Source organism: Camelus bactrianus, chromosome 17, assembly GCF_048773025.1.
Source record: "Camelus bactrianus isolate YW-2024 breed Bactrian camel chromosome 17, ASM4877302v1, whole genome shotgun sequence".
Classification (NCBI taxonomy): domain Eukaryota; kingdom Metazoa; phylum Chordata; class Mammalia; order Artiodactyla; family Camelidae; genus Camelus; species Camelus bactrianus.
The window spans coordinates 41492418-41520225 of record NC_133555.1 but is presented as its reverse complement, the minus strand read 5'-3'; the positions used below and the strand labels follow the sequence as shown (position 1 = coordinate 41520225).

Here is a 27808-nt window from a genome sequence, read left to right as displayed (position 1 = left end):
TACATGCCCAGGAGTGGGATTGTTAGATCATATGGTAAGTTTATTTTTTTTTTTTTTAAGGAACCTCCATACTGTCCTCCATAGTGGCTGCACCAATTTACATTCCCACCAGCAGTGTAGGAGGGTTCCTTTTGTTCCACGCCCTCTCCAGCATTTATTGTTTGTGGGCTTTTTAATGATGGCCATTCTGAGTGGTGTGAGGTGATACCTCATTGTTAGTTTTGGTTTGCATTTCTCTAACAATTAGTGATGATGAGCATCTTTTCATGTGCTTGTTGACCATCTGTATGTCTTCTTTGGAGAGATGTTTATTTAGGTCTTCTGTCCATCTTTTTTGATTGGGTTGCTTTTTTTTGTTTTTTGTTTTTATAATAAGTTGTATGAGCTGTTTGTATATTTTGGAAGTTAGTCCCTCGTTGGTTGCATCACTTGCAAATATTTGCTCCCATTCTGTAGGTTGTCTTTTTGTTTTGTGGATGGTATCCTTAGCTGTGCAAAAGCTTTCAAGTTTAATTAGGTCCCATTAGGTAATATACTCAACTGTTGAAAGTAAAAATCTCAGATTGGATGAGAAAGTAAAAGCCAACTAATTATTAACTCAGAAAGATTAAAAGTTTAAAACAAATGGGTAAAATAAATTAAACAAACCCAAACAGAAAATGAACAGAGATTATGATGTTAGTATCAGACAGCAGTGTGTTCTACCCAGTTGTGTAGCATCAGCATTTATCACAGAAAATACTGCGTAAATACAAAAAGGCATGAGATGATTAGAGTAATATTGGGAGGTTTCGACAATCCTCTTTCAGTTCTTAACAAATACTAGGTTAAAAGTACTCAGTTATACAAATTGGTCATATTTTAGGCCGCAGAGAATCCTCATATTTTAAAGTAAAGTATCATAGGGAGTATTTGTCTCAAGAAGGCTTCCACCATGAAATTACCTAGGTGTATTCCTACCTTATGAGTATTCCGTTTTATCAAATACCTTTTAAAACATCTAGATAAGATGTCAAATCTTGATAGATAGATTTTTCTACTTTAATCTTTGTTGTAGTAAATTATACAAATAGTCCTTTTTTTATTGTGGTGTAAAATGTACATTACAAAATTTACCATTTTAACCATTTTTAGGTATACATCTCTGTGACATCAAGTACATTCTGCCATCCATCCCCAGAACATTTTATCTTCCCAAACTAAAACTCTGTACTCATTAACCAATAAATTCCACTCTCTCTCTCCTCCCACTTGTTGGCAGCCTTAATCCTACTTACTGTCTCTATGAACTTAACTATTGTAGTTACCCGATACAAGTGGAATTATACAGTATTTGTCCTTTTGCATCTGGCCTATTTCATTTAGCATAATGCCTTCAGGGTTCACGTAGCTTGTGTCAGAACTGCATTCCTTTTTAAGGTTGAACAATATTCCAGTGTATATATACCTTACCTTTAGTCTATCTGTCAATAAACATTTCCACCTTTTGGCTATTGTGAATAGTGCTGCTGTGAACATTGATGTACAAATAAACACACGTTTGAGTCCCTGCTTTCACTTCTTTTGAATGTGTACCTAGAGGTGGAATTGCTGGATCATATGCTAGTTCTGTGCTTTAGTTTTTTGAGGACTGGACATACTGTTTTCCTTAGCGGCTGCACTGGTGTGAAAACAGTACATTCAACATTCCCACCAGCAACAAATAGTGTCTTCATGTTAAGCCACCCTTGCGGTTTTAAAATATCCTACTTGGTTTTGGCTCTTTTGCCAGTAGCGTAGGAAGTGCTGTTGTCTTGCTGTCTGTGGCTAGAGCCAGGGCCTCCAGCTCGCACTCTTCTTGGCGGCCCTGTTCATCTGGAGGTTGCCAGGATCTATAGCCCTGGCTGGAGCACAGATTCCTGTAGCCGGAACAAGGGCATTAATGAATAGTAGATAAACTGAAAAGGATAGGCAGAAACCTGTTTTTGAATAAACTGTTTCTCAACTTTGTCAATTTTTCAGTTTCTCTTGATACTTTTCCTGTGAAATATATGAAGTTTGTTTATTTTACTTCACACACTGCTTCAGTCTCTGCCAGTCTTGTTAATTTAAGTTCTTCTTTTGGTAAACTTTGCATCCTAGCTTGGCATAATATCCCTAAACCTTTATTTCTTGATGTACCCCTTCTGTACTGTCTGGGTGTACAGCATTTACATTCATGCTCGCTAGCTGTAATTCAGTCTGAGCTTTGCCTGTAGCCGAGCTTGGGAACTGAGGTCTCCTATGGCACGTCCAGTCCAGGGAAGGATTTTATTTGGTTCACACAGGCTGTCATATTTGAATTAGTTGGCAATGTTTAATAATTGGGGATTTCACATAAATCCAGATTTTAGGTTCTCTTTAAAAAAAAGAAAAATCAGATGACTCAGTCACACCCAGCATATGCTCCCACAGGCGCCGTTCGCCGGATGAGAGTAGCAGCTTTCTCCTTCGATGGAGCACATGCTCTTCAGTTCCCCACAGGCTTCCCCAGGCCTTTCTACCCATTTATGTATGTTGTCTCACCCTTGTTGGTTTTTGGCTTGATAATCCTGGGTCTGTTGAAAATGTAAAACTAGCATTTATAGTATTATGCATGTATAAGTAGTATGTTTGGACCTGTAAAGAATTAGATATAATCCTGTATCATAAAGTCTGTGCTACTTGAGAGGTGTTACCACAAACAACAAAAAACTAAGAATTGGAAAGTGAGGGTGGCCGTCTGTTATAATGACTATTTAAAAAATGTGATAAGATGGTTTTACTTTCTAATTCACATCATTTAACCTAATCGTACTACTTTTTTTTTTAAAGGTAGATCAGTTTTTCTTGAAGACGTTCTTAGAGCCCTCTGACTTCTTCTCTTGTTTGGACTACTCATTTCCTCCCTTCTCCCTCCCTCCCTTCCCCCCCACCTCCTTTCTTCTAGTCAACAAATATTTATTCAGCTTCCACTCCATAGCTGGCCCTGTTCTAGGTGCTTCTGACACAGCAATAAACCAGGTTGTGTGTTACATGGAGCCTGTGTTATCGTGGAGGAGATACAGAAAGAAAGTGCCGTGTCCAAAAAGAAAACTTGGTAGAGAGTTAACAGTGAGTGTGGGCAAGGAGGAAAGGTTGGGCCACTCGGGGGAAGAGCGCTTGAGCGGAGACCTAAGCGAAGTGAAGGAGCAACCTCTTTGAAGAATTTTCTAGCAAGCGCAGACACAGGTGAGATTTAGCTTGGCGTGTTCAAGAACAGCAGGAGTGCCAGGGTGACTGGGGCAGAGTGAGCACCGAGGAGGAGGCTGTGGGAGGGAGTCTGGATTGTAGTGAGTGAGCTGGATGCTTGTGCGGCGTGTGGATCAGGATGGGGCTTACTCTGGTTTACATTTTAAAGCCCGATGTTGCTGCTGTCTGTGCAGAATGAAAGAATAGGTGGTAATAGGGGACCAGTTAGGAGGCTGGTGGACTAGTCTAAGTGAGAAATAATGATTTGACAGGGTGGCGGCGGTGGTGATGGTCAGATTTAGGATGTGCCCTGCAGGTAGAACCGATGAGACTCTGTAATGGACTAGCTGTAGACTAGAGGGAAAGAGTCAAGACTCACACTCAGGTTTTCAGTCTGAGATCGTGAAGACCAGAGAGGAGCAGGTCAAGAGGCTAGAAGGCAGGCGTTGTGTTTTGACTGTGTAAACTCAGGATTATTTGATGCCCAAGTGGAGATGTTGAAGAGGCAGCTGGGATCTCAGAGGAGAGGTTGGAAGCTGAGATTTGTTGGGGAGTGGTCAGCACTCAGTGTTTAAAGCTGGGATGCGGTCTTGTGAGTGAGTGTAGGTAGGACAGAACAGATTAGAAGTCTGGACCCCCGGGCACTCAGACATCAGGGTGAGATGAGGAGGGTCCAGCGAAGGAGACAGAGGAGCAAGCTTTGAGGCAGGAGAAAATCAAAGGGCAGTGGTGTCCCAGAAGCCAAACGAAGGAAGCATTTCAGGGGAGGAGCAGTCAGTTGAGAACTGACTCAGGATGCAGTCTAGGATCATGCATTGCATTTAATTGTCAAGTCTCTTTAGTCTCCTTTAATCTGAAAGTCAGTTCCTCAGCCTTTTTGTCTTAGTGACATTGAGAATTTTGAAGGATACAGGCCAGGTTTTTTTGTAGTATGTCTTTTAGGTTGAGCTTGTCTGTTGTTTCCTCCTGATTAGATTCAGTTATGTTTCAGGCAGAACACCACGGAGGGAGGTGGTCTTGTGTGCGCCACGGTGCATCCCAGCAGGAGGTACATGTTGTCAGCTTGTCCTGTTACTGATGGCATTAACTTAGATCCCGTGTTAAAGTGGTGTCCTCCAGATTTTTTCACAGCTAAGTTACCATTTTCCCCTTTGAAATTAGTCAGATAATCTGTGGAAATCCTTTGAGACCATGTAACTGTTCTTTTCCTCTTCAGACTTTCTCCCCTTAGTTTTGGCATCCACTAATGATCCTGCCTAAATCAGTTATTACTACAGTAGTTGCCAAACGATTTTTTTAATTCTTACTCCTGCATTTATTGGTTGACATTCTACTGTAAGGAAGAGCTTTTCCTTCTTTCTTATTATCAGTGTGAACTCATGGATCCTGATTTTACTCAGTGAGTCTTTAATCAGTTTACTGTGTGTTCATTTTGATGCTCAAATCATCCCAGGTTTGGCCAGTGGGAGCCCCATCAAGCTGTCTCTCCTGTGTCCTTTTGACACATCTTCATCATTTTTTGTTTTGTTTTGTTTTGTTTTAGCCCTTCCTGCTTTCTGGCATAACAGGATGTTCCAGGCTCATCTTGTGCAAACTCTGGAATCAGCCATTTCTCCAGGTTCCTTTTAATGGGGGTTGGTATTTAGAAACCAAGATCTGGACAGGTTGATTCTTAAGTACTCGGTCTGCTGTTTAGCTTGTCATGTGTGTTCACCACATTTATTTTTAGCCTTTTATAATGGGTGGGGAGAGCCCCAAAGAACATAGTATATGAATTCTATTGCCTTTAGTGGCTCACTGTTGGAAAGGCCTTTTTTCTCCATCTTCAGTGTTCCTAGAGAAGGAGATTTACAGGCCCTGCTCATAAAGAAAGCAGGTAACTGTGTTTTGTATGTGTCTGTAAAGTTGAGTGTCGATAGGAATCTATATCCCTGGTGTATAGTTTCTCACCTTTCTTGGAATCATATCAAGGTGACATGTACTTTTGTATATTATACGTATTTATATTTTTCACTAAAAATTTCTCTTATACCTTTTGTTAGATTTGGCATTATTTTTCAGATCAGACTTGATTTTAGGTTGATTTTGAAATTTAAAAATCTTCAGTGTCTCTATTAGTGTGAAAGCAAAGTATGATCCTTTAGTAAGTTAAATTGGAAAAACTGTCTCAGAGCTTGCCAGTTTAAGAATTTAGTTGGACCAAAAATATTAGATGTATGCCTCCACATAAACACACATATAAACTTAGGCAGATTTGGTAAAGGAAAACAGACGCGGGAGGCAAAGCTAGTGAGGGGGAAGAGATAGGAAGCGGCAGGATAGGTGCTGAGAAGCAGTAAGTCCCTCAGACAGTTGGAGTCCCTAACAGACAGAGCACGTGCATTAGAGGGGGAGACAAAAATAAAAGGAAAGTTGGCACCAGGTGTTAGAAATCTTGAGTCCCTTGCTAAAATTTCTGGTTATTTTGTATCAATTCATAATGAAACCGTTGTGGATAGCACAATGTCCTTTGGTGGTGCTGAGGAAAGGGCGCAGCATTGCCCAGCCCTAGAGTGGGGTCTGTTCCTCTCAAGGAACAAGTATGTATTTGAATCATGAATTCTTGTTTCCAAGGGAATGTCTTGCAATTATGTGTGGCAGTTCAGAGAGGCATTAGTGTTTCATTTTCTTAAATCCAGCCATTTTAGTATTTACTTCTTGTATCCAACTATACTCTGAACCTTATTTTAGGAGAATGTAGCTAATAAAAATGAGGGTGTTTATGTACTTTTCTATCTAGGTAATGAAGCATTTGCGTGTATACTTTGGAGGAAGTGAAGCAAATGAACTGGTATTTATCGAGGGCCATATAAACCACGCAGTATTTAGACAGCTTTATTCACGTATCCCAGTCAGTCCTCACAAACAGCTCTTACCAAAAAGTAGTAGTTGTCTTTTTATAAGCGAGGAAATGCGGGTTTTGAGGGGTCTAATCCAAGTCACATCGCTACTAATTATCAAAGGGGAGGTGCATACACCGGTCTCTACTTGTGTGAGAATTGCCAGTCACTTGTAGCATTTTTTCGAAGCTCTCAAAAGCCTACAGAGAAGGGATTGCTGTGCTCTTTGTATGCTGAAGCTTAAGGCCAGGAGATGGTGTGGATGGAGAGCAGTTACAAGTGATATTTGCTAGCATGCAAAAATAAGAACAGAAAATGGGCCAAGAGGAGGATTCCTTATAGCCAGGCAGAAATGTCCGTTGGAATATGTAGGGAAGAACCACAGCGTCATAGGACTTGAGTGCATGTGAGCCTTAGGGAAACTTAGTAGCAATGATTTTATCAGAAGTGAGTCATCTGACAGCTCTAATCAGAATCACCCCCTTTATTATAGCTTAGGTCATCCATGTGCTTTCTCTGATGTGCCAGTTTCCAGAAGAGATTGAATCCAGACAAGTGAAACATACCTGAAGATTCTGGCCTGAACATTATAATTGACCTGACAAAAAAGCGAGCTTCAGATTTTACAGCTTGGTAGTGGTGGTGATGTTAGAAGTGCTTAACAGTCTGTGTTTTCCTTCTACAGCATTATTTTCCAAACTCGCACCGACTCCTAGAGGGGGAGGAAGTAGAAAGTAGGCCTCCAGGGAGCTGAAGTGATCAGGGAGTAATTTTTTTTTAAATCTCCTGTTTTATCTTTAGGCATTCTTTTGTTCATTTCCATGTCTATTTATTTTAATGGAAATAAATTATTTTATTGGTTAAATATTTCCTTACCCCCCTCCTGAGTAGCCCAGTAGTAGAGTTGACAGTCTGGGCAGATGTGCTTGTCCCACTGCCCGGAGCAGGGACCCAGTGTGACGAGCACCGTCTCCCAGGGCGTGGCTGCCCCACGAGCTGCTGCAGAGGCTTTACAGGTGACAGGAGGGGCTGGCTGCCTCGCTCCTTGTCCTCTGCCCTCAGCTGGGGATTCCCTGTTTTTCCCACTCTCATGGTTTCTTTCTTTCACTTGATTGGCATGACCTTATTTTGAGGGCTTTGTCTCTTGATGTATCCAACAGGTTTTTGGTTTTTTTTTTTTTAAATTTTCTTTCTTTTTTTTTTCTTTTTTTTAAATGGAGGTACTGGGGATTGAACCCAAGACCCCATGTATACTAGACATGCACTCTACCACTGAGCTATACCCTCCCTCCCCAGTTTTATTTTTGGAGTTTCTTTTTCTGTCTTAACCAGGGAAATGTAACCGAATATCTTACGTCTGTCTGAGTCTTGCAGGTGCCTATTATTCCCTCCTGGTGCTGCTTACTGTTTCATTTAAGGCACGGTTGCTGCGCACATGATGTGACAAGTGGCCGGCTCAGCCTGGGTGTTTTGTCACCAGTCTCTTCTGGTGCTGAGTCAGCGTGAAGGCCCAGCTCTGTGTGTGCGGGGTTGAGGGGTGGGGTGGGGGAACAAATTGTTGTTTCTGTTTCTTGGTTGGAAGGAAGCAAGCTCAGGCCGGCACGTACAAAAACTAATTTCAGGTCGCAAGTGAGTGCCAGTTTTATGATTGTTATGTGTGTGTCGTATTTTCTAGTCCCTCCCAGTTGATTTCTAGTTTTTGTTACAATCTTGACAAGAGTTTTGTGCTTTTTGGTAATTTAACAGCAGCGAGGGTTTCCTTTGTATTTTTATACCTAAAATCTTATGTGAAAAGGATTATTGCTGATTTACTGACACTAAAGACTTGGTTCATGTTAAGCCCTCGAGTCCTTTGTTTGGGGCATCAGATGTATCCAACCTGCTTTCTCCTGAAGCCCTGTTGTACGCCTTCAACTGGTCTAATCTTGCTTGATCCCGTGTTTCCCCCCTGATCCTCTGAAGAACTGTCTTTTTGTACCAAAGCAGTTACATTCCTATCTTCTGAATGACATCCACTACAAAGTAGCTTTTTACATAGGTCTTGCAGATTCCAAAATCTTTTTGTTTTTTTTTAACATATCTTTGTATCTTCATAACTATTCTATGAAGAAGGCAGCTTGGGAGTTGTTATTACCTATTTTATGAATGAAAAAAGAAAATACCAGCAGACATGACTTGCAGCCTAGTGGCAAAGCCCCAGGACTTGACTAGGTCTCTGGGGTTTCAATCTGCTGAACCGTGCTGCTTCAGTACCCTCGTTTCTACAAACATTTTCTGAAAGTCTTCCAGTTTCCCCAAAAGAGGGAGAAATCTATTCTGTAGGTCGAGTTGTCTACAGAGAAGAAGATAGCTCTAAAATATTTCAGAATTTTTTTTTAAGTTTTAAATTCAAGGAAGAAACAATGAGTTTTCTGAATTTCCAAATAGGATTGGTTCCTATATTAGGCAGATTATAAAGATGTTTATTTTCTAAGAACAAAGCAGACTGAATCACAGAAGATAGTGAGTGGCTAAGTTTTCATTTTTCTCTTTATTTCTAGATTTCTAGGAATAGTATTTTACCCCTCTTTGTTGAAATACTACGAGAAGGTCCTGGGTGGAAGTGTCATACTTTGTGGTTCCTAGTAGGAATTTCTGTGTCTGTGAGGTTTCTCAAAAGTGGTATTAGAGCTACTCTCGCTATGTAATAGAGTTTTTGAAAATCTAATAGAAATGATACATTTCCATGAGGTAAAGCCATGAATCTTAAAATGTCAATCAAGCTTCCTTATTTTTGGCAGGAATTTAAGGAAGCTGATTAGAAGCCCTGGTTGGCAGCACACGGACATGGCCAGTTCATTATTTTTGAGAATTGTTACTTGTTTGTAGACTCCTTGTTGATGAGGAGAGGATAATCAAGTGACTGGTCTTGAAGGCTCCTTAGAGTTGGAGTCTGAGACCTGTGCTGCAGTGATGGTGGATGTCCACCAGGTGGCACCAAGGATCTGCTTAACTGTTGACTCCCCAGCTAGTGCCTGGATCACTTGAAGCCCATGTAAACTTCCCTCCTGGTAAAGTATGGCTCAGCCACAGATGTGCCCTCAGTTCTGGTCCCTGACTGCCCTTGCACCTACCCCCTTAGGGCTGCTGATGGCTCTGTCTTGGCATCTCACACATTCTGCCTGCGGCGAAAGCTGTGGGTGTTGACTCCTCCCCTAGATGGGAAGCTCCTTGAGAGGAGGCACCCACTGCTTTTACTTCAGAGCCTGTTCCTTTCTGTATTTCCAGCAGTGCTGGGCACAGGACCTCTGAGCTGCGTTGTTAGCATCTGTTTTGTGAGGAAGACCTCCAAAGAGCTCACCTTCAGTTTGGTTTTGGGTTTTTTTTTTTGTCTTGAAGAGCATGTTTATTCTCCCAGCTGCATAAATGACTTGGAGGTGGTGGGGATGTTATGTCTGTAGGTTGTGCAGTTTCATAAACCCTGCTCTAAGCCACACCCTGACCAACCACTTTCACTAACTTCTGAAGACAGTTAGTTATAGAAATCGTTCCTGTGGGTGGGTCTTCCGCGCAGCCCTGCGGTTGGTCTTGGAGGGGCACCTCCATGCATGTTAGACAGCAGAAGGCCTCGCTGTTGCTAGGCTGTGTGCCGTGTAGGTCGGAGCTTGGGAAGAGCAGGAAAGAATCCTTCATAGCTCTCATCTGTCTGCCTTATCTGGGCTCCTGGCGGGGCCTCCCGCCCCCAGTGGGTTTGGTCTGGAGGGGAGGAGGCCTGACCAAGGAAGGGCCTGGGAGAAGCAGCAGCACCATGAGCGTATTGTAGTCGGATTGTGTCATTTTACTGGAGACCATTAAGGAAATGGATGTTCGTTTTTTCTTTTACAGAAAACAGATAATGGCTTTTAAGCCAATTGGAAGGAAATTTGAAAAGGTTTCATAACAGTGTTATTTCATTATTACAGCCAACCTACACAGGCAACCAAGTTGTTTTCAGGCCTGACCCTGGCTCTGGATTCTTTGTTGTGTGGATACCTTTCCAAAGTGTTTGATTTGCTGACACATTCAGGAGCTCTGTGTTTGATAGCAGACCCAAGGGTGTGCAAAACTCTGAGCAAAGAGGATTTACATTTACCTAATTTAATTTAAAAAATGAGCCACAGTCCAGGCGATACTGGAGATAGTAATACCAACGTGGTGTATCTGGCTGCTGATCGAAAGGCTGTTTGTTTAGCTCCCTAGTGAATTTGATAAACTAAGGCCATATTTTTATTTCTAGAGCTTGGAGCTCTTAAGCTGGCAGTTTTGACCTTTGAATGTTTAGAGCACTGAAAGTTCTGATTATGAGACAAAGAGAAGATGACAGCTTTCTGGTCCATTAAAAACTGGGGTCCCTCTTGTGGCATTACTTTGTCCTACAAACAGTAGAGAGTGGGACCTGGCTCTTTGGGGTGGCATTACCTTAAAGGATGTGGTCAGAATCTACCTGTTAAATGCTTATTTTCTCTGTGAACCTGGGTTTTGGTTTATTATTACCTTTGGCAGTTGAATTTAAATTCTTTGGGACAGAGTAACATAGCTAAGAAGTACACTTTCAGAAGTGCATCTACAAGTCTTTTCAGGAGAAATTTGGGAACTACTAGTGCAAATTAGCATCACTGATGTGGCTGCTTTGTTTTCAGGTGATCGGTGAGGACAACGTGGCAGTCCCCTCCCACCTTTATAAGGTGATCCTGGCGCGCAGAAGCCGGGAGTCTACTGAACCCCTGGCACTAGGGGCCTTTGTGGTGCCCAATGAAGCCATTGGCTTCCAGCCCCAACTAAGTGAATTCCAGGTGAGCCTTCAGGACCTGGAGAAGTGGTCAGGGCTGGTGTTCTTCCCACATTTGGATAGAACTAGTGACATCAGGAACATCTGCTCCGTGGACACCTGTAAGCTCCTGGATTTCCGGGAGTTCACTCTGTACCTGAGCACAAGAAAGATTGAGGGAGCCCGATCGGTGCTCAGGCTGGAAAAGGTCATGGAGAATTTGAGGAATGCGGGGATTGACCCCGATGATTACTTCATGAGTCGCTACGAGAAGAAACTGGAAGAACTCAAAGCTCAGGAGCAGTCAGGAGTCCTGGAGAGAAAGCCGTCTTAGTCACATCTCAGAAGCGTGACATCTGTCAGGCCGTGGTCGTGGCCGCTTCAGACTGCTGTACCTTAGTGGCTTTGCTTTACAATGATGGAATTCTAAATTTAAGACTAAATTTTTGCCCCCAAAGGTAAACGAGGTGAAAGTTTTTGCTTAGTATTTTACTTGACATGAGAACTGATTATATAAGGAAACTGACACCTGCAGGTGGCAGCCTGGTCTTGTGTCTGGTTAAGAAGATGACACCGTGCATGTGTTGCTCTGGATGTGTAGTGTGTGAAGGTTAGTTATATTTTCTGCCTCCAAATCATGCAGTGTCTTTGATGTATCTGCTCAGCTCAGTATTGTAAGCTTTCTTTCCCTAGGACTTGGGTTGGTCTTAGAGATGGCTTCTAGATATCGTCTGTGCCTTGTCCTGACCATGTGTATTAAATCTCTGGGTCTTGTCCTCCTCCCGTGGACCTGCTGTCCCTCCTTTTCTGTCATACAGCAGCGCTCACCAGCTGCGTTTCCGGCTCACTTAGCGTGTTCTGTAGATGAAGCTAGTGCTGCGCATGTATTATGTCACAGCCGCCCTCTGAGGGAAATTCCACCATCCTCATTTTACCCAGGAGGAACTTGGGGCTTAGAGAGCTTAAGTATTTCTCCCAAGATTCATCTTCCCAAAGAAGTAACTCATAAGAAATGAGGCACACAGCAGAGAGTGCATTAAAATCTTCCCCGACCCAGAGGCTTTTTGACTCAGAAAGACATCCTTCCGTGGGTGTCTGTGATCCTGGGCCTGCTTGGTAAGAGGTGTCTGATTTCTTGTCTGCCGTCGAGCCAAAGGGACTTTAATGTCCTCTGACTTGAACCCTCCTTCGTTCTTTGGGAAGAAACAATCAAGGTATTTGAAAGGTGGAGGCAGTGGTCTGTGGGGTTTATCAGAGTCCCTTCTTGCCTGAGAAACGCAGTTCTTCTAGTGACCAGATGGCGGTGAATTGATGTGTTCTTTGCTTACCAGAGGAGCTTTTTGTACCAGAGATGAAGGCACCTAAGCCGGATCCATGCCTGCAGGTCCACTGGCTTGTGGCTCTGCTGCCTTTGTGCCTGCATGTCCCCTTGGACAGCGCGGGGCAGGCGGTTGGGCCCAGACAGGTATCTCTGCGGCAGGCGGCGGCTGCTTTCTGAGCCAGGTCTCTAGATTTGGGTTTACACGGAATCCTTTTGTGGGCTGCCATAAGTATAGGCAGTAAAATACCTTCAGTGAGGGCGTAGCAACCTGTCTGAATGTGTCGGGTCACAGTTGTCTTGCCAGGTGGTATCACTGGAACCATTTTTGTTGATGTTTTTGTATTTCTCTCTAACAGAAATGCCAAGACTTTAAGATAAAAGTAAGATGATGATGACTGACTTCGCTCTGCTTTATTTGGGTAAACAAGAAAGAAGTTGGGGGTCAGAACACTGTAGCCTGATTAATACGATTCTGTTTTATCAAACTGTTCTGCATTCGCTTTTTCTTCTCAGGGAGAAAGAGCCCAAATGTCACTGTGACCAAAAAATCTCTTACTTTCTCTCCTTGTTGGAGAGGTGATGGTGGGGTCTGGGTGTTTTTCCGGGAGCCTGAGGGGTGGCTCTTGGGGAGAAGTCCTGGGTGACCACCCCCCTCTAGAGGGGTGCCCCCATCCGCTGTCCCCCAGCCTGTCACTCCGCGCTCTCTCTCCTGACCTCAATTCCCAGCTGCCTTGGGGCTGTTCCTTGCTGTTCTCAGTCCTGCCTCTCCACCTGGGTGGTAGAGAATCTTGATTTTTAGATCAGTAAATTAAAGTGTCTTACATGTTTTTAGTTCCCATGAAAAATGCTACTTGGTCATTGTGAAAAATAGAGATAACTACTTACAATTAAAAAATGCAGCTCGCAGTCCTCGTTTTCGTTGGTGTGCAGCTGCGATGCTTGAACCGTCACCTCAGTGCTTCCAGCGAGTCCTTCCAGAACAAACTTTAAGATGTAAATACTGGGTGCAGCTCAGAATTTTCCTCTGGATCGGATCACTGCAGCCTCTCCTCCAGGGATGTTGAATGTTTCGACTCAGACGCACAGGTCCCTGGGCCTCTCCCCTGCATCAGGTGTGTCCGTCTGATCAAAGAAGCACCTTGTGACCGAACCTGAGCAAATCACCATCCATTCAGTCCCTCGCTGGGTCCTGCCACATCATCGCGCTGCACCAGGGCCTCTGCCTTCACTGTCTTTACACTCACGGGATCCCTGGTCTGACTGGGCTGAGGGAAGGCTGCTGAGGAAGGGGGGCCAGCCCGCTTCTGCTGGGAGCCCCCTCTGGGGTGAGGGGCTCACTCCCTGATCTCTCTCCACCCACAGTGACATCTTTATTTCATCTTTATTTTGTGACTTTAGGCTTTTGGTTTCTGGATTGAGACTGTTTCACCGATATTGTATTCGGCAAGGTGGACGTACACAGGCAACAAACGTAGGATGGGTGAGCGAGCCCCTTAAATACCTGCTAGTGTTTCTGCCCTCGTGCCTCGATCTTCAAACAACCGAAAACCCCCATCCCTCCTCCCTCCTTCAGGACTTGGAATAGAGCCCAGCAGGAGAGACAGAGTCTGATCTCGAGGGAGTGGCCCCCAGCAGAGCTGGGCTCGGCCTGCAGCCCTCCTCTTGGAATGACCCCCAGTATTGGCATGTCACCTGTATTCCCTGGCTTCACCCTCGTGAGTCCATAAAAGTCATTAGCGTCAACATGACGAATCTCAGGATTTTGATTGAGTAGTTCTGATGTGAAGCTGGAATCTATATTTTCTAAACAAGCAACACTGGCAATTCTGGTGATCAACCAGGATTTGGAACCAGACTGTGCCCTACTCTGCCTCCACCCTCCCCCAACGATCATGTCTCCTTCCCCGAGACAGGAGCCCTCTGACAGTTAGGTGGTCTTGGAGCTTGAGCTTGTGAGTATCAAGGGAGAACTTTCTTCCATCCCTTTGGGCCCCCAGGTGGCCAGTTTTCTTTGTAGCAGAGCTTTGTAACAGTAACTGAAACCTTCCCTGTACCTCCTGCCTCTCAGTGACCCGTGCTGATGGCCATTCTGGGCTGCACAGAATGGGCTGGCACCTGCTTCCACCTGAGAATCTCTTAGAGAAAAGCCCCTGAGGACGTTGGGGCTTCTCATTGCCTGCTCAGACTTTCATGGGTTTCAGACCCTTCACCATGACTTTACAGGCCCTCTTAGTGTAGTGGCCACGTCTGGGCAAAGCCTTCAGGATGAGGTGTTAGCAGTGCCGAACGGAGTCGGGGGATTGACACCCCACTTTACTCACTGTACCTTTGGTTCACGTGCAGCTCGCTCCAACTAGTGGCTTCAGGTCTTTTCCACATGATCTTCTGTCAAATCACTTTCCCATCATGTGCTTACACAGTCAATTTCTGGAACACAAATGTGACACTACATGTATGCCCAACTGTTAAGATTCCATTTTATTAACAGTTTCTACCCATCTTCAAGAGAGTTCACATTCTTTTTGATCCTGACTTGGCCATCTGACATGTTCACTATGCCTCCCAGCTTTGAGATTGCAGATTGGATAAACAAGCCTTCAACGTGTCCGTTAAAAACATTGAAGGAGACAGAGCCAAGGAAGGTCCCTTTGGTAAGAAAATTTGTTTTACGTGGCAACCTGTTTCACATACTCACCCAACAAGTTTCATGTGATAAAAATGTGCTCTGATATTTTCAGAACTTAAGTTCACTTCTGTGTCTTTAAAAAGCAAACACTCAATTGGTTGCATAATGCAGAAATAGGTCTCCATGACAGTTTGCCCATGAGTCACTCTGGGACAGGGAGATTGCCCGCTGCACCTCTGGGTGCACCCAGTGTGGCTGGGCCAGCACTTTGGGCACCTGCAGTGTGTGGGGAGCACACTTGGCTCCTCAGCCCATCTTCCCACTTACCAGTTGGGCAGCCTTGGGCAACTGACTTCATCCTTCTGAATCAGGTTTTTCATCTGGGAACAGGTTGAGGATTTTTTTTTTTTAATTGAAGTGTAGTCAGTTACAGTGTGTCAATTTCTGGTGTACAGCACAGTGTCCCAGTCATGTATATACATACATATATTTGTTTTCATATTTTTTTCATTAAAGGTTATTATTATAAGATATTGAATATAGTTCCCTATGCTATATGGTAGAAACTTTTTTTAAAATCTTTTTTTATATATACTGGCTAACATTTGTAAATCTCAAACTCCCAAATTTATCCCTTCCTACCCCCTTTCCCAGATAACCATTAGATTGTTTACTATGTCTGCAAGTCTGTTTCTGTTTTATAGATGAGTTCACTAGTGTCCTTTTTTTCCTTTTTTTTTTTTTTTTGGATTCCATATATGAGTGATATCATACGGTATTTTTCTTTCTTTCTCTTTCTGACCTCTCTTAGAATGACGATCTCTAGGTCCATCCATGTTGCTGCAAATGGCATTATTGTATTCTTCTTTATGGCTGAGTAGTATTCCATTGTATAAATATACCACTACTTCTTTATCCAGTCATCTGTCAGTGGACGTGTAGGTTGCTTCCATGTCTTGGCTATTGTATATAGTGCTGCTGTGAACATTGGGGTGCATGTATCTTTTTGAATTAGAGTTCCCTCTGGATATATGCCCAAGAGTGGGATTGCTGGATCATATGGTAAGTCTATTTTTAGTTTTTTGAGGAATCTCCATACTGTTTGCCATAATGGCTGCAGCAAACTGCATTCCCGGGACTGTGAGAAATACATTTCTGTTTACAAGGCACCCAGTCTGTTAGCAGGCCGAGCAGACTAAGACAGTGACTGATGAAAGTCATCCCATCCTGAGAAGGTGATGGACGGGCCTGACCTTGGAGTGGGCTACACTGGACCACGTGGAAGCAGCTCTGTCTCCCCGTCCTGAGGTTGATGATGTGTTGCCAACAACTTCTGGCTACATCAGCACTTTGCTCATCGCAAAATGCATTCACATCAGCTCTTACTCAGTATGCCATTTCAGTAGCTGCTGTTCATCCTATTTCACAAATAAGGATGCTAAAACTCCAGTTGTAAAACTTAGGAAGGTTTTTGGGCTCCCAGTCTTATATTCGCCCTCCACCCCCAAGGCTTTTACAGTTATTTTACTTTGCTCTGTGGTTCGGTCATTCGTCATTTACTCACCTTAGCTGGACCAGGCCTGCTATCTTTAGAGGCAGGCAGATAACGGAGTTAACTCTTTTCTGGGGCCTCCAGAGAGTTGTGCAAATTACACGTGCCCAGAAAGTGTTTTGGAGTCACCAGCAGTCAGAAATGTTGAGCATATCCTGCTTGAGTCCCAGTGTTCTCATCGTCCCTGTGAGAGACCCAGGTAGGCTGGGGACTAGGGCCTGGCTGGTGGGTCAGTCCCCCTGCAGGGACCAGATTGACCAGCTGGTGGTGAGAATGGCTGGGGAAGACTTCTCAGAGGAGGCAGGAAGGCACTTGCATTGGTCTGTAGTAGTTGTGTGCTTGCAGGCAGGCTGCTGGGCGTGGCCCGGATCAGGGCCCTGTGTCTGGGCTGAGTCCTGGGTGCTGAGCACTGCTTCCCCGTCCAGTGGGCTGCAGTTCCCAGGGCGCGTTTCCCCCGTCACCCTGCATCAGGCTACACAGGGTCTGGCTTCTGGTCTGAGGCTGCCTATCCCGGCGGGTAGATGGGAGCAAGGAGGTGCCAGTCAGGGTGTGCTGAGCAAGGGCTTTTATGTGTGTGGCCCTGGGGGAAGCAGAGTTCAATGCGATCTCCAGCTGTGTGCAGGTGTGGAACCCTCCCCTCTCTCCTGCTCCCAGCCAGGACCTTGGAACTATTTCTGTCCTCTCTCTCCCATCCCCAGTTCCTCCAAGGCACAGGATGAGCAATCCTGCCTCTAGTGATGCTGGGGGTCCTTTCTGCCCAGGTGTCTTCTAGGCTGTGGGGGTGGGACAGTGGCAGGCAGTGGCCTTGAGTTTGCCAGGCCTCCCTAGCACCCCTGAGGCCTTGGCACCGCTGGGGCCCGACTGCCTCCTTAGGCCATGGGCAGGACAGTGTTTTAGTTCCCACCACCCATGATGGGCCCCTAACTTCTCCCCGCCTCCTGATTGAGTGTTTTGAGTCTGCTCTCCCTTTCTGCCCTGCACTTCCTGGGGAGCCTTTAACCTCTCGCCTTCATTGTCATTCAGATTCAGGCTGAGACCTTAGCTCTTATCCGAGGTCAGTGGAGTCCAGGACAGTATGATGTTGGTGTCCTCTCGCCACATGAGGCTGAAGCTTGAACAGACTGGCGCTCCTGGGGGATGAGTGTGCCCCTCACTCTTCACTGTGGCCCTGGGACCCTGCCTCTGGCCTCCCAGGCTGAGGCTCAGACCCGCCTGTGCTCTGGTCGAGGTGAGAGCCTAGCTCTGCTCCTAAGCATTCTTGCACCGTCCCCTTCCGCCTAGTCCCTTATCTGTAACATGAGATTGGGCTGGTTTCCAGGGTCCCTCCCTGTTCCGTGTTCTCCTTGTCCAGGGCAGAGCCCCCCTTCACCAGGGCAGCCTGCAGGGTGGTTTGCCGGGGAGGCATGCTGGGGCGGCCTGGAGGCTGCAGGGCGTAAGTGGGCTGAGGGGCCTCTGAGGAGGTGTGAATGAGGGAGGCAGAGCAGGCCGGTGTGGACAGCCCTGTCCCGGCCCTATCTCCCGTCCGCGACACCCTCTCCACACCCCAGCCCCGATAAGCGGGTGTGAGCCACGGCTGCCTTGTGACAGGCCCTTCGGCGGGGAGGGGGTGGCGGGGTCCACTCCACTTCTGAATCCAGACGTCAGCGTCTTCCTCCCCCACCCCCATTTCCCTGCCGGACTGGACGGGCCCGACCTGCCCAGCATCCTCCCTGACGCTCAGCCCCTGGCTTGGACTCTCTCTGCCCGTGAGGCTCAGCCTCAGGGGTGTAGGGAGCAGACTGCCCTCAGTCCTTTCTGGAGAAGAGCTGAGGAGGACGGCCGCCCCACCGGGCTGCTCTTGCGGTGACTGTGGGGCTGGGGCCTGGCCCTCCCACTGCTTACCACTTGACCCACCTGAGCGCTGGTCCTCTGGTCTCCCCTCACCCCATCTCCTCCAGTCCCTGCAGCCGTCGGCTTTCAGTCATTCCCCCCTCAGCTCTGGCTTTGGGGCCACTGCTCCTTTGGGGCCCACGTCCTTTCCTCTGAGGCCCCAGCCCCTGCTCACCAGCAGCAGGCAAGGCCAGGAACCCCGCCCTAATTTCTGGGTTTGTGGGCTTGGAGGTAACAGGTAAAGAGTAGACCAGGAAGAAGAGAAACAGCTTGGAGCTCTCAGGAGAGGGCAGGGGAGACAAATAGGCCAGCCCGAGGCTGAGGGGAACCTCCAGGGAGGAGAGTCTTTGCCCCCAGGCCTCAGGTGCACTCAACTTGAAACTTCTTTCTGCTTCCTCAGAGGCTCTAATGTGTTCAGAGTTGAAGATTGTCCTGATTCTCAGGCTGCAACTGTTGTGCATCAGGCCGCCCACCTAGGCGTTTGGGTGTAAGGGTGTGAGTGTGCATCCTTGTGTGCGTTCCCGTCCGTGGCTTCCGTTCTCAGCCTCTGCACGGCTTGTGAGGCATCAGGGTGCACTGGCTAAGGGCGCAGACTCTGGAGCCAGGCAGGTTGACCTGGGATCCCATCCCTTCTCTACCATCTTACGAGCTAAAAGGCGGGGGCCAGTTGCCTAACTGCTCTGTGCCTCAGTTTTCCCATCTGTAAAAGGACCACATGCCTTGTAGGACTCTTGGAAGTATCAAGTGAGTTACTACATGTAGGGCGTTGGAATGAAGCCTGCACAGAGTAAGGACCATGTAGTTGTTGGCCATTATTATTTATGTAAATTTTATTTTAATACAATTTCAGACTTAAAATTTGCAAGCAATTCCCATATATCCTTTATGCAGATTCACCAGTTATTTATATTTTGTAATCCTCTCTCAGCCTACATGTGTGTGTATAATATACTCAGTGTTCTATACTGTACCTACACTGTACGTCGCATACAGACGCATACACACGTATATTTCTCTGAGTCACTTGAGAGTAACTTGAAGAGATCATGCCTTTTTACTCCTAAATACTTGAGAGTATATTGATAAGACAAGGGTGTTCTTTTACAAAACCAGTCCAGTTAACAAAATGAGAAAACTTAACATTTGGTATAATACTGTTATCCCCACCACAGTTCATATTCAAACTTCATCACTTATCCCCATCTTGTCTTTGTATTTATTTATTTCTCCTGTTCCAGAGTCGCCTATTGCATTTAGTCGTCATGTCCCTTCAGCCTCCTTTAATCTGGAAGAATTCCTCAGCCTTGCTTTGCATTTCTTGAGCTTGACATTTTTGACGCGTTCAGGCCAGTTCTTTTGTAGAATTGATGTTGCTCAAATTCTGTTTGCTGTTTCCTCATGATTAGTTTCAGGTTATGCATTTTTGTTACGATTACCACAGAGGCGACGTTGCATCTCTCTCAGTACCACGTGCGGAGGCACAGTGTCCATTTTCCCATTTGTTGGAGGTGTGTCTTTGACCACTTGGTTCCGGGGGTGTGCACCTGATTCCCCCACTGTACACTTGCTGTTTTCTCTTTGCAGTTAAAAAGCAATTGTGAGGGATACTTTGAGACTATGTTCCTCATCAGACTTTTATCCGATTTTATCCGTTGATGATTTTCTACTCCATCACTGGCCCGTTCAGACTGGCCCCCGTGTCTTTTGACATCAGTCTAAGTGCTCTCTTACTTTCTGGGACAACAAGATGTTCCAGGGCTCATCTTGTCTTTTCTCTGCTTTAGCAATGAGTCAGCCATTTCACTGAGGAGTCCTGTTTCCTTTTAATGGAGAACGGTATTCAGAAACCAAGATGTGGGTGCCATGTGTGCTGATTTATATTGCTGTGTTACTGCGTCCAGTTGAACACTTTATTATCTGTTCACTTGGATGTGATGGTGGGGGCAGCACCAGAGAAACTGCAGCTTGGAGATGTGAGGGGGAAAGGAGCACGACCACCTGGATGGAGCCCCCTCCCCTGTTCTGGCTCGCTCAGTCCTCCCCACCTTCTCTGTCCTTCTTTCCCTCTTCATTGTGACCTCATGTCCCCTTTCTTGGTCAGAATTCCTTTGGAGATTCCAGCTGTGGGAACCTCTGAAATCGTTTCCCCAGCTACGTGTGTGATATCAGAGGCCGACAACTATGTGACCTTTGTGTGTGAACAGTCAAAGGCAAAGATAATTTACAAGAAAGTTTTGCTTAGAGCAATCTGCTGACAAGGTGATTGGGGAAGACACATTTGGAAGATTTCCACCTGGAAGTGTTCCTTTTTCCTGCATGGTAAGTGTGCAGACTGAGGTTTGAATGTGCTGAGGTTAAGGATGGGGCGCTGCGGGAGGTCTGCTTTCCAGGTAAGCCTCTGCAAGGCTCAAGGGACCAGCAGGAAGGGTTATGGGCCCAGTATAGCCGACTTGACGCATCCACAGGTAGCAGGGACAGGTGTGGCTTAAAAAGAAAATGCCTATAGTCCAGTGAAGGCCACTTGCTTGCTTGGCTTTGTTAGTTCTGCAAATGTAGGGTGAGTGGGTCACTCTGGTCCCCTACTTGGAGTTAACTGTTTTGAGACTAGATCCAAGGCTTCCTCCCTCTGAGATCTGCAGGGTGTGCACAGCTGGCCCCTGGAGGAAGTGCATCAATCTACAGAAGGAGCCCAGAGCCTCTGGGAGGAAAGAAACAGTATTCAGTTACTACTTGCTGAGACGTGAAGGGAAGGATGTTGTTGGGGTGGAGTGGGGTGGCCACAAGAAAGGCCTCGGGCCAGAGGCTTCTGAAATGAACTTGGGGATAACAGGAGTGAGGGATGGTGGCAGGTTCACAGCAAGGACTCCTCTGTTTCATGGGGGAAGGCTGGCTTCAGCGTGGGGTGCGGCTCCTGTTGAGGGGTGCTGAGCTGGGCTTTTGCTCTCGGCTGGGGACTGTGATGATTGATGCACAGGACTGTCACTTAGAGATGAGTCAGTGTGCCCCCCCGCCCCAGGTTTCCCTTGACCTTGAGGAACAGTACTGCCTTCTAGTAGTCTGGGCTGGACCCTGGGAGGTGTCCAAGTGTCCTCAACAGTGGCATGGCAGTGCGGTCAGGCTCCAACCCTATTGTGCTCTGTAAACAGTTCAAGCAGGTAGTGAGGTTCCCTCGAGAGAGACTGTCTATGTCACGTAAATTCTTGATTGGTTGATAGAACACATTACAAGCTGATGGAGGTCACCTGTGTGCTCCATGCTCGGGGCAGTTAATACAGCTACATTCACAGTCACCAGAAAAGCCAGTAGTGTCCCCAGCACCGGCAGCGTGGGTGCAATGCCTCAAGCAGACACGGGAAACTTATTATTTTCTGGAGCTCATGCTGCCTGTGGTAGACATGGGAGACAGGCTGCGGGGAGATGGGCCTAGAATTAATTTTTTCTTTTAATGGAAGTATAGTTGATTTACAATGTTGTGTGAGTTTCAGGTGTACAGCAAAGTGATTCAGTTATATATGTGTATATATATAGTTTTTTTTCAGATCACATTCCATTATAGGTTATTACAAGATATTCAATAGTTTCCTGTGCTATATAGTAGGTCCTTGTTGCTTAATTATTTTATGTATAGTAGTTTGTATCTGTTAATCTCAACTCTTAATTTATCCCTACCCATCCGTTTTCTCCTTTTGTAACCATAGGTTTGTTTTCTGTATTTGTGAGTCTGTAGATAAGTTTATTTGTATTATTTTTTGAGATTCCACATTTATGTGACGTCATGTGATACTTGTCTTTCTCTGTGTGACTGACTTCACTTAGGTAATCTCTAGGTCCATCCATGTTGCTGCAAATGGCATTTTTTTATGGCTGAGTAGTATTCCATTGTGTGTATATACCACATTTTCTTTATCCGTTCATCTGTTGATGGGCACTTAGGTTGTTTCTACATCTTGGCTATTGTGATTAGTGCTGTTGTGAACATTGGGGTGCATGTGTCTTTTTGAATTAGAGTTTTCGTCTTTTCCGAACTTATGCCCAGGAGTGGGATTGCTGGATCATATGGTAACTCTAATTTTAGTTTTTTAGGGAACCTCCATACTATTTTCCATAGTGGAGAATTAATTCTTAAAGAGAACAGGCCCTCAGTGAATCATCCTTCCTGCTTGCCAAGTGCTCTTTGGGGCAGGAGGTGACCTAAGGAGGCCTCTTGCCTCTTGTGGCATCTTCCTCACTGTTCTAGTCAGAGACCAGAGGAGCCTCCTCACCCATCCTTGGGTGTTCTGTCTCCCAACTTTGCATCTAAAAACAGCTCCCAAATTTCTCACTCTCCACCGTCCCCAGCCTAGTCCAAGTCCCTATCATCTCTCCCTACAGAGGCCACCTGACCTGCTTCCCCTCACCCCTTCTTGTCCCCCACAGCCCTTTCCCTCAGAGCAAGAGATGGGATCTTTCTAAAGTAAAGTATTACTGCGTGCCCCTCCCACAATAATAAAAAGCACATAGAACAGTGCACCTCTTTGGAGCCCCCTGGTGCCCCAGGGTCATGTCCACACCCCTTTCCTGGCCCCCCCCTCAATCCACCTCCAGTCACGCCGGCTATCTGTCCCTTCAGGAACCGGCCACGGCCCTTCTACCTCAGGACCTTCCCATCTGCTCTTCCGTCTGCCTGGAAACGCCCACCTCAGTCAACAAAAACGCCACATCTTCAGCAGGTCTTCTCTGGTCCCGTCCCCTGGATACTCTTACTGCACTTTGTGCTCCACCCCAACAACCCACAGTTTTGTGATTCTAAAGAGCCCTGGTTTGTGGATTTTGAGGTTAATATCTGTCTCCCCAACATAGCTGAGTTACATGAGGGCAGGGACCTTGTTTGTTTTTTCTCATCATTATAACTCCAGAATCTGGGAGATGTTCAATGCATGTTTGCTAAAGGAAAAATGGACAGGTGCCTCAGTTTCCCCAGCTAGTCCTGTGTGTAGGCTAACATCATTTGGAGGGAGAGAGTGAGGAACGGGACCCCTTTGGCCCTGGGGCATCCTGCCACTCACTCCTGGGGAGTTACCACTGCCGTCAGCTCTGATGGCCGGGCCGGGGCCCCGCTGCTCCGCGTTTACTCATCCTGCAGAGGTCAGTGTCTGCAGGAGGCTGAGAGGGTGCTCTCACAGCGGGCGGGGCTGGCATGAGGCAGACACGTGGGGCTGGTGGTCTTCAGCTTGGGCACAGGAGCTAGAGAAATTGGCATGGGGGTGCTCTGTGGCCAGAGCCTGGCCACAAGGGGGTTGCTGAGGGCGGCACTGAGGTGGGGCTGAGGTGGCTGGTGGGGCTGCGCACAAACAAGGAGGTGACAGTGAGTGTGAAGAGCGTGCTTGCTTTCGGTGGTGGCTGAACTGCTCATACATTTGTCACAACTCTCCACACTGCACTTAAAAAGAGTGAGTGTTGTTATATATAAATTACACCCCACTGAACCTGAATTAAGTATAGTAACAGTGGGCTGGAGAGGGTAGAAAACATGATGGTCATGGTTGCCTCATTGCAAAAGTGTATCAGGACAGAGGGGAGCCTTGCGGCCCTCTAGGGGAAGTGTGTGGCAGGCAGAGGGAACAACCAGTGCTGAAGTCCTAAGGCGAAGCGTGTGCAGCCTGAGCAGGAACCAGCAAGGAGCCAGTGTGGCTCTAGGGCTGGTGACGGGTGCAGACTGGCTCTGGGAGCGGGTGCATCAGAGGGGCTGCAGAGGGCTCAGGCTCTCAGGCTGCTCTGTGAGTGCGCCGGGGGCCACTGGGGGCTCTGTATGGAGCCAAGGAATGAGCCAGCTTGCTGCCTGAGAGACCCCACTGGCCGCTGTGTCAAGAATGGTCTGGGGCAAGGGCCAGCTGGGGGGCCTCTGTGAGAATCCAGGCAAGAGGCAATGGTGGCTCAGACCAGCATGGCAGCTGTGGAGCTGCTGAGAAGTAGTTGGACTTGGGATATGTTTTGAAGGCAGAGCCAACAGGATTTCCTGCTGGATTGGATGCGGGGTGTGTGGGAGAGAGAGGAGGCAGGGATGATGTTAAGGTTTTTGGCCAGAGCAGCTGGAACTCCAGCCGGGCAACCCCATGGGGGCTGTTGACCCATTTTACCTGTCCCCTGGGTCCTGTGGCTGAAGTCAAGACAGAGACAGGAGGGAGGGGCTCAGCTCTGCTCTGCCTCTGGGGCTCAGGGGATGGGCTGACATACTGGTTATTCCATTACCCTTTATTTATTGGCTTTATTGGCTTTTGTCATTTCCTCCTCGTCTCCTGTCTGGAGAGACTATAAATGTGATGGATTGATACAGGATACTGGAGGCCCAATTATCTCTGTTGAGCCGGCCTCGCTGCTTGGTCAAGCCCTCTCTGTCCTCCACCACCCTTGCGATGCCTCCCACAGCCTTGCACGCAGAAGCAGGCTGGTCCCCGGCCGTCCAGGAAGAGGGGGTGCAGCCTGAGAGGGTGAGTGACAGACAGATGGTCCCCAGGAGACACGGCTCCAAGAGCAGTACTGGCGGCCAGCTCAGCTCCTTGGTCAGTTGCACCTAATGCCGGCCCCCGCTCCCGAGGCTCTGCACCCCAAGGCCAGCACGGAGTGGGGCGGGAGGACAGGACATACCGCCGGCCGGTCAGCCCACATCCGGGAGGGCAGCTCTGCTTTGACTTGCACGCCTTTCTGGAATTCGAGCCGGCCTGTCTCTCCACAAAGGCTAGGGTGATGGGGCTTTTCTGTCCGGCAGCAGGTGCCTGGCAGCTGCCCCTGAATGCCAGCCCCGTGAGCTGGCGTGGGAGGAAGTGCCTGTCAGGGTGGTCATTATATGTGCTGGGCTTGGGCTGGCCCGGCCCTGGCCCCTGCCATTCAGGCTGATTTGGGACACCCGCAGGAGAGTGGGGCTGCTGGGGTCTCTCTGGATTCCCCCCGGATAGAGCTTGGCAGCTGCCAACCTTTGGGTATCATTTCTGAATGAAGTCTCTTGGCCCCCACTCCTGGCCTGTCTGCCTCTGTCCCTGGGGACTTGGGGGGTTGGGACAGGAAGCCTGAGATTCATTCATTCCTGGGATTTCAGGTGTCTCCCTGTGGTCACGCTGTGCACCCTCCCTGACACGGACCCTGGTTGCTGTGCCTTGACTATGAACGTGTGTGAATCTGCGTGTGCCTCTCCATGCAGGGGAGGATATCACATAGCCCTGTGTCTGACTTCCTTCCAGGACAACAAAGCGTGGAAGATGGGATTGCTGGTGAGAAAGGGACTGGGCCTCAGAGGACAGGAAGGATGCAAATGCAAGAAGGGGACCAGGTGAGCCCAGCAGACAGCGGGGTTGATGGGGTGTCTCTTGTGCTAACATTTCCGGGCTCGTACCTGTGCCAGGCACCAGGGTGGAGGCTGGAGAGCGTGGTGTGAGCAGGCCGGCCCGGCCTGGCCTTCCCCAGTTGTCAGACCTGTGGGCAGCACACGGGTCAGTGGGCTCCGACCCTGGAAGGGGTGCAGGCAGAAGACACCAGTCCTGCGGCTTCCCCAGCCCATCGGCAGAGGCCTTTGGCGTCTCCTAGCTCCTGGTCGTGCCTGCTCTGTCTCCGCCTGTAGGAGCGAGGCCTGAGCTGTCTGCCCCTCCCAGCTCCTGGGCAGAGTCTCGTGGTCATTAGGGCTGAGGCGGAAGGGCGCTGGCACAGGGCCGCGAGCTGCCAGGGCTGTGGCCCAGGGTGAGAGCTGACGTCTGTTTGGGAGCATCTCTCCCTGCCAAGGGTTGAGATCCCTCCGGGGCCACATGCCTTCCCTCTGACACAGGAGCTGGCATCTGACCCTCCTGGAGCCTGGACCCCAGCCTCACCCCGGAGTGGTGCGGTGACAGCTGCGGCATCGTAGTGACCTCAAGGCCCACACGTGCCCCCTCCAGATGAGCCTGCCACCTCCCAGGCCCCCTCACGCAGCCAGGGAAGGCCCCACACAAGGGGCCCAGACCCCAGGCCTCGGCTTCCAGAAAGGTAGGGAAGCTGCCGTGCTGACCCAGACAGAGTGGCAGTGACCGGGGGCTTGTCGGGGGGAGGCCTGACCCCTTCACTGCTTACGGGGGGCGCTACAGCCTCCCCTCCCCTCACACCTCCCATTGCCATGTGCCGGCCGCTGAGCGAGGCCCCGGCTGCAGCGCTGAGTAAGGCAGACTTGGACCCTGTCCTCATGTTGTTTTCACTCTTCGCTGGGATTTCTAGTACGAAGTGTATTTTCCTTCACCGCGCAGTGTACACACAGGCACTCACCCAAGGTTTCTATGTATATCTGAAACAATAGTTCCACAAAACAACACATCCTTAGCACAGAGCATACGCTGCTATTCTAAATTCTGATATCTTTTAAAAAGCTAGTATGGCCCACTAGACTGGGACATGGCCTGCCCTTTGAAAAGCCCTGTTTGGGAGAGACGATTGAACAAGTGTCACAGGATGTTAGTATGGACTGTCTGCCCCAATTTTGACCAAGTCCAGTGCCAAGGGTTTCAGGATGCCAAACCATGTGTTTTCCATATGCAGTGGTTTATTGGGACCCCATAGTCACGCCAAGGATAAGAAAAGGGGTCCAAGAGAGCAGAGGGCTGAGGGAGGCAGTGAGCAGGCTTCTTGGAGAGAACTGTTTGGAGAGTTGTTTCTAGGACCTTGTGCCGTTCTCCTGAGGGAGGGCCTGTGTCTAAAGGGTGCCACTTTCTAACCTAGGCCTGCTGAGGGCATTCCAGTGCCTTCTTGGAGAGCTTGGACACAGAGGACTGGGCCTTGCTGGGCCTGAGAAAGCTCAAGTGGACCAGTGACTGGGCCTGACTTCAGCCCTGGGACCCGGAAGGAGGATCCTGGGCCAGCTGCCGTGGTGGTGGCCGTCGAACACCCTGCCACCGGGGCCAGGCCGCACGCCAGCAAGAATGGGGTGAGTGCGTCCATGGACCAGAGGCAGTGGGCAGAGGGCCTGTGTGAGCCACCACAGCGGGGCCCCCAGGAGGGCCCAGGGGCTTGGCAGGAAGAGGCTGGGGTGGACCCCTAGGTCCCCTCGGGCAAAGGAAGGGGTCATGAAGCACCCAAGAGAATGCACCTCCTGGGTGGAGGAAACTGCGGGGGGTGGGCAGCAGGGCGTCTCCAGGGAGCTGGAAGATGCCCATCTGAGTCCCCTGTAGCCATCCACCCCCCCTGGTCTCCAACTGTCATGGGACTGGACACCCTCAGGGTGAGGCTAGGATTGTATTTCCAACAAGAGCAGTTGAAGGCTGCTGTTTTACCCAAGATGGAGTGGAAAAGCCCCAGGATCAGGCTGGGTTTCAAGATGGTCCCCACTGAACCAAGCTGAAAGGGCCAGGGGGAGACAAACATTAAGGCTGGATTTGTTGACACTGAGGTCATGTTCCTTTACCTGCTGGCTTTGCAGGTGCTGGCAATGAGAACGTGTCAGGTGCGGGGAGAGGTAAGTACGAAGAGGCGGACAGGTGGTGGTGGTCAGGGAGGGCTCCCAGAGGAGGTGACATGAAGATGAGGCCCGGAGAAGAGTGTTCTGGGTGGTGGGAGC

The 27808-nt window shown here is 48.1% G+C and overlaps 1 protein-coding gene and 1 non-coding gene across 14 annotated transcripts in view; one reads left to right on the top strand and one right to left on the bottom strand.

The window, feature by feature from the left end:
• Window positions 1-27808, top strand: part of EXOG (exo/endonuclease G) — a 51397-nt gene that overhangs the window by 18065 nt on the left and 5524 nt on the right. For 6 of the 13 annotated variants that reach the window (XR_012500088.1, XR_012500089.1, XR_012500087.1 and 3 more), the window contains exons 6-9: window positions 10766-10918; window positions 25476-25564; window positions 26974-27178; window positions 27671-27706. Coding sequence is in view for 2 of the 13 variants with exons in the window: in XM_074345228.1 (XP_074201329.1) it covers window positions 10766-11227 (462 nt within the window). In the remaining 11 variants the exon portion in view is untranslated. Of the gene's footprint in view, window positions 1-10765; window positions 12614-25475; window positions 25565-26053; window positions 26251-26973; window positions 27179-27670; window positions 27707-27808 lie in introns of those variants that run through there. The other 7 variants (XM_074345228.1, XM_074345229.1, XR_012500090.1 and 4 more) reach the window with 6 other exon arrangements.
• TRNAT-AGU (transfer RNA threonine (anticodon AGU)) lies at window positions 7323-7395 on the bottom strand. Its single transcript has one exon. It is a non-coding gene; the product is annotated as a tRNA-Thr (tRNA).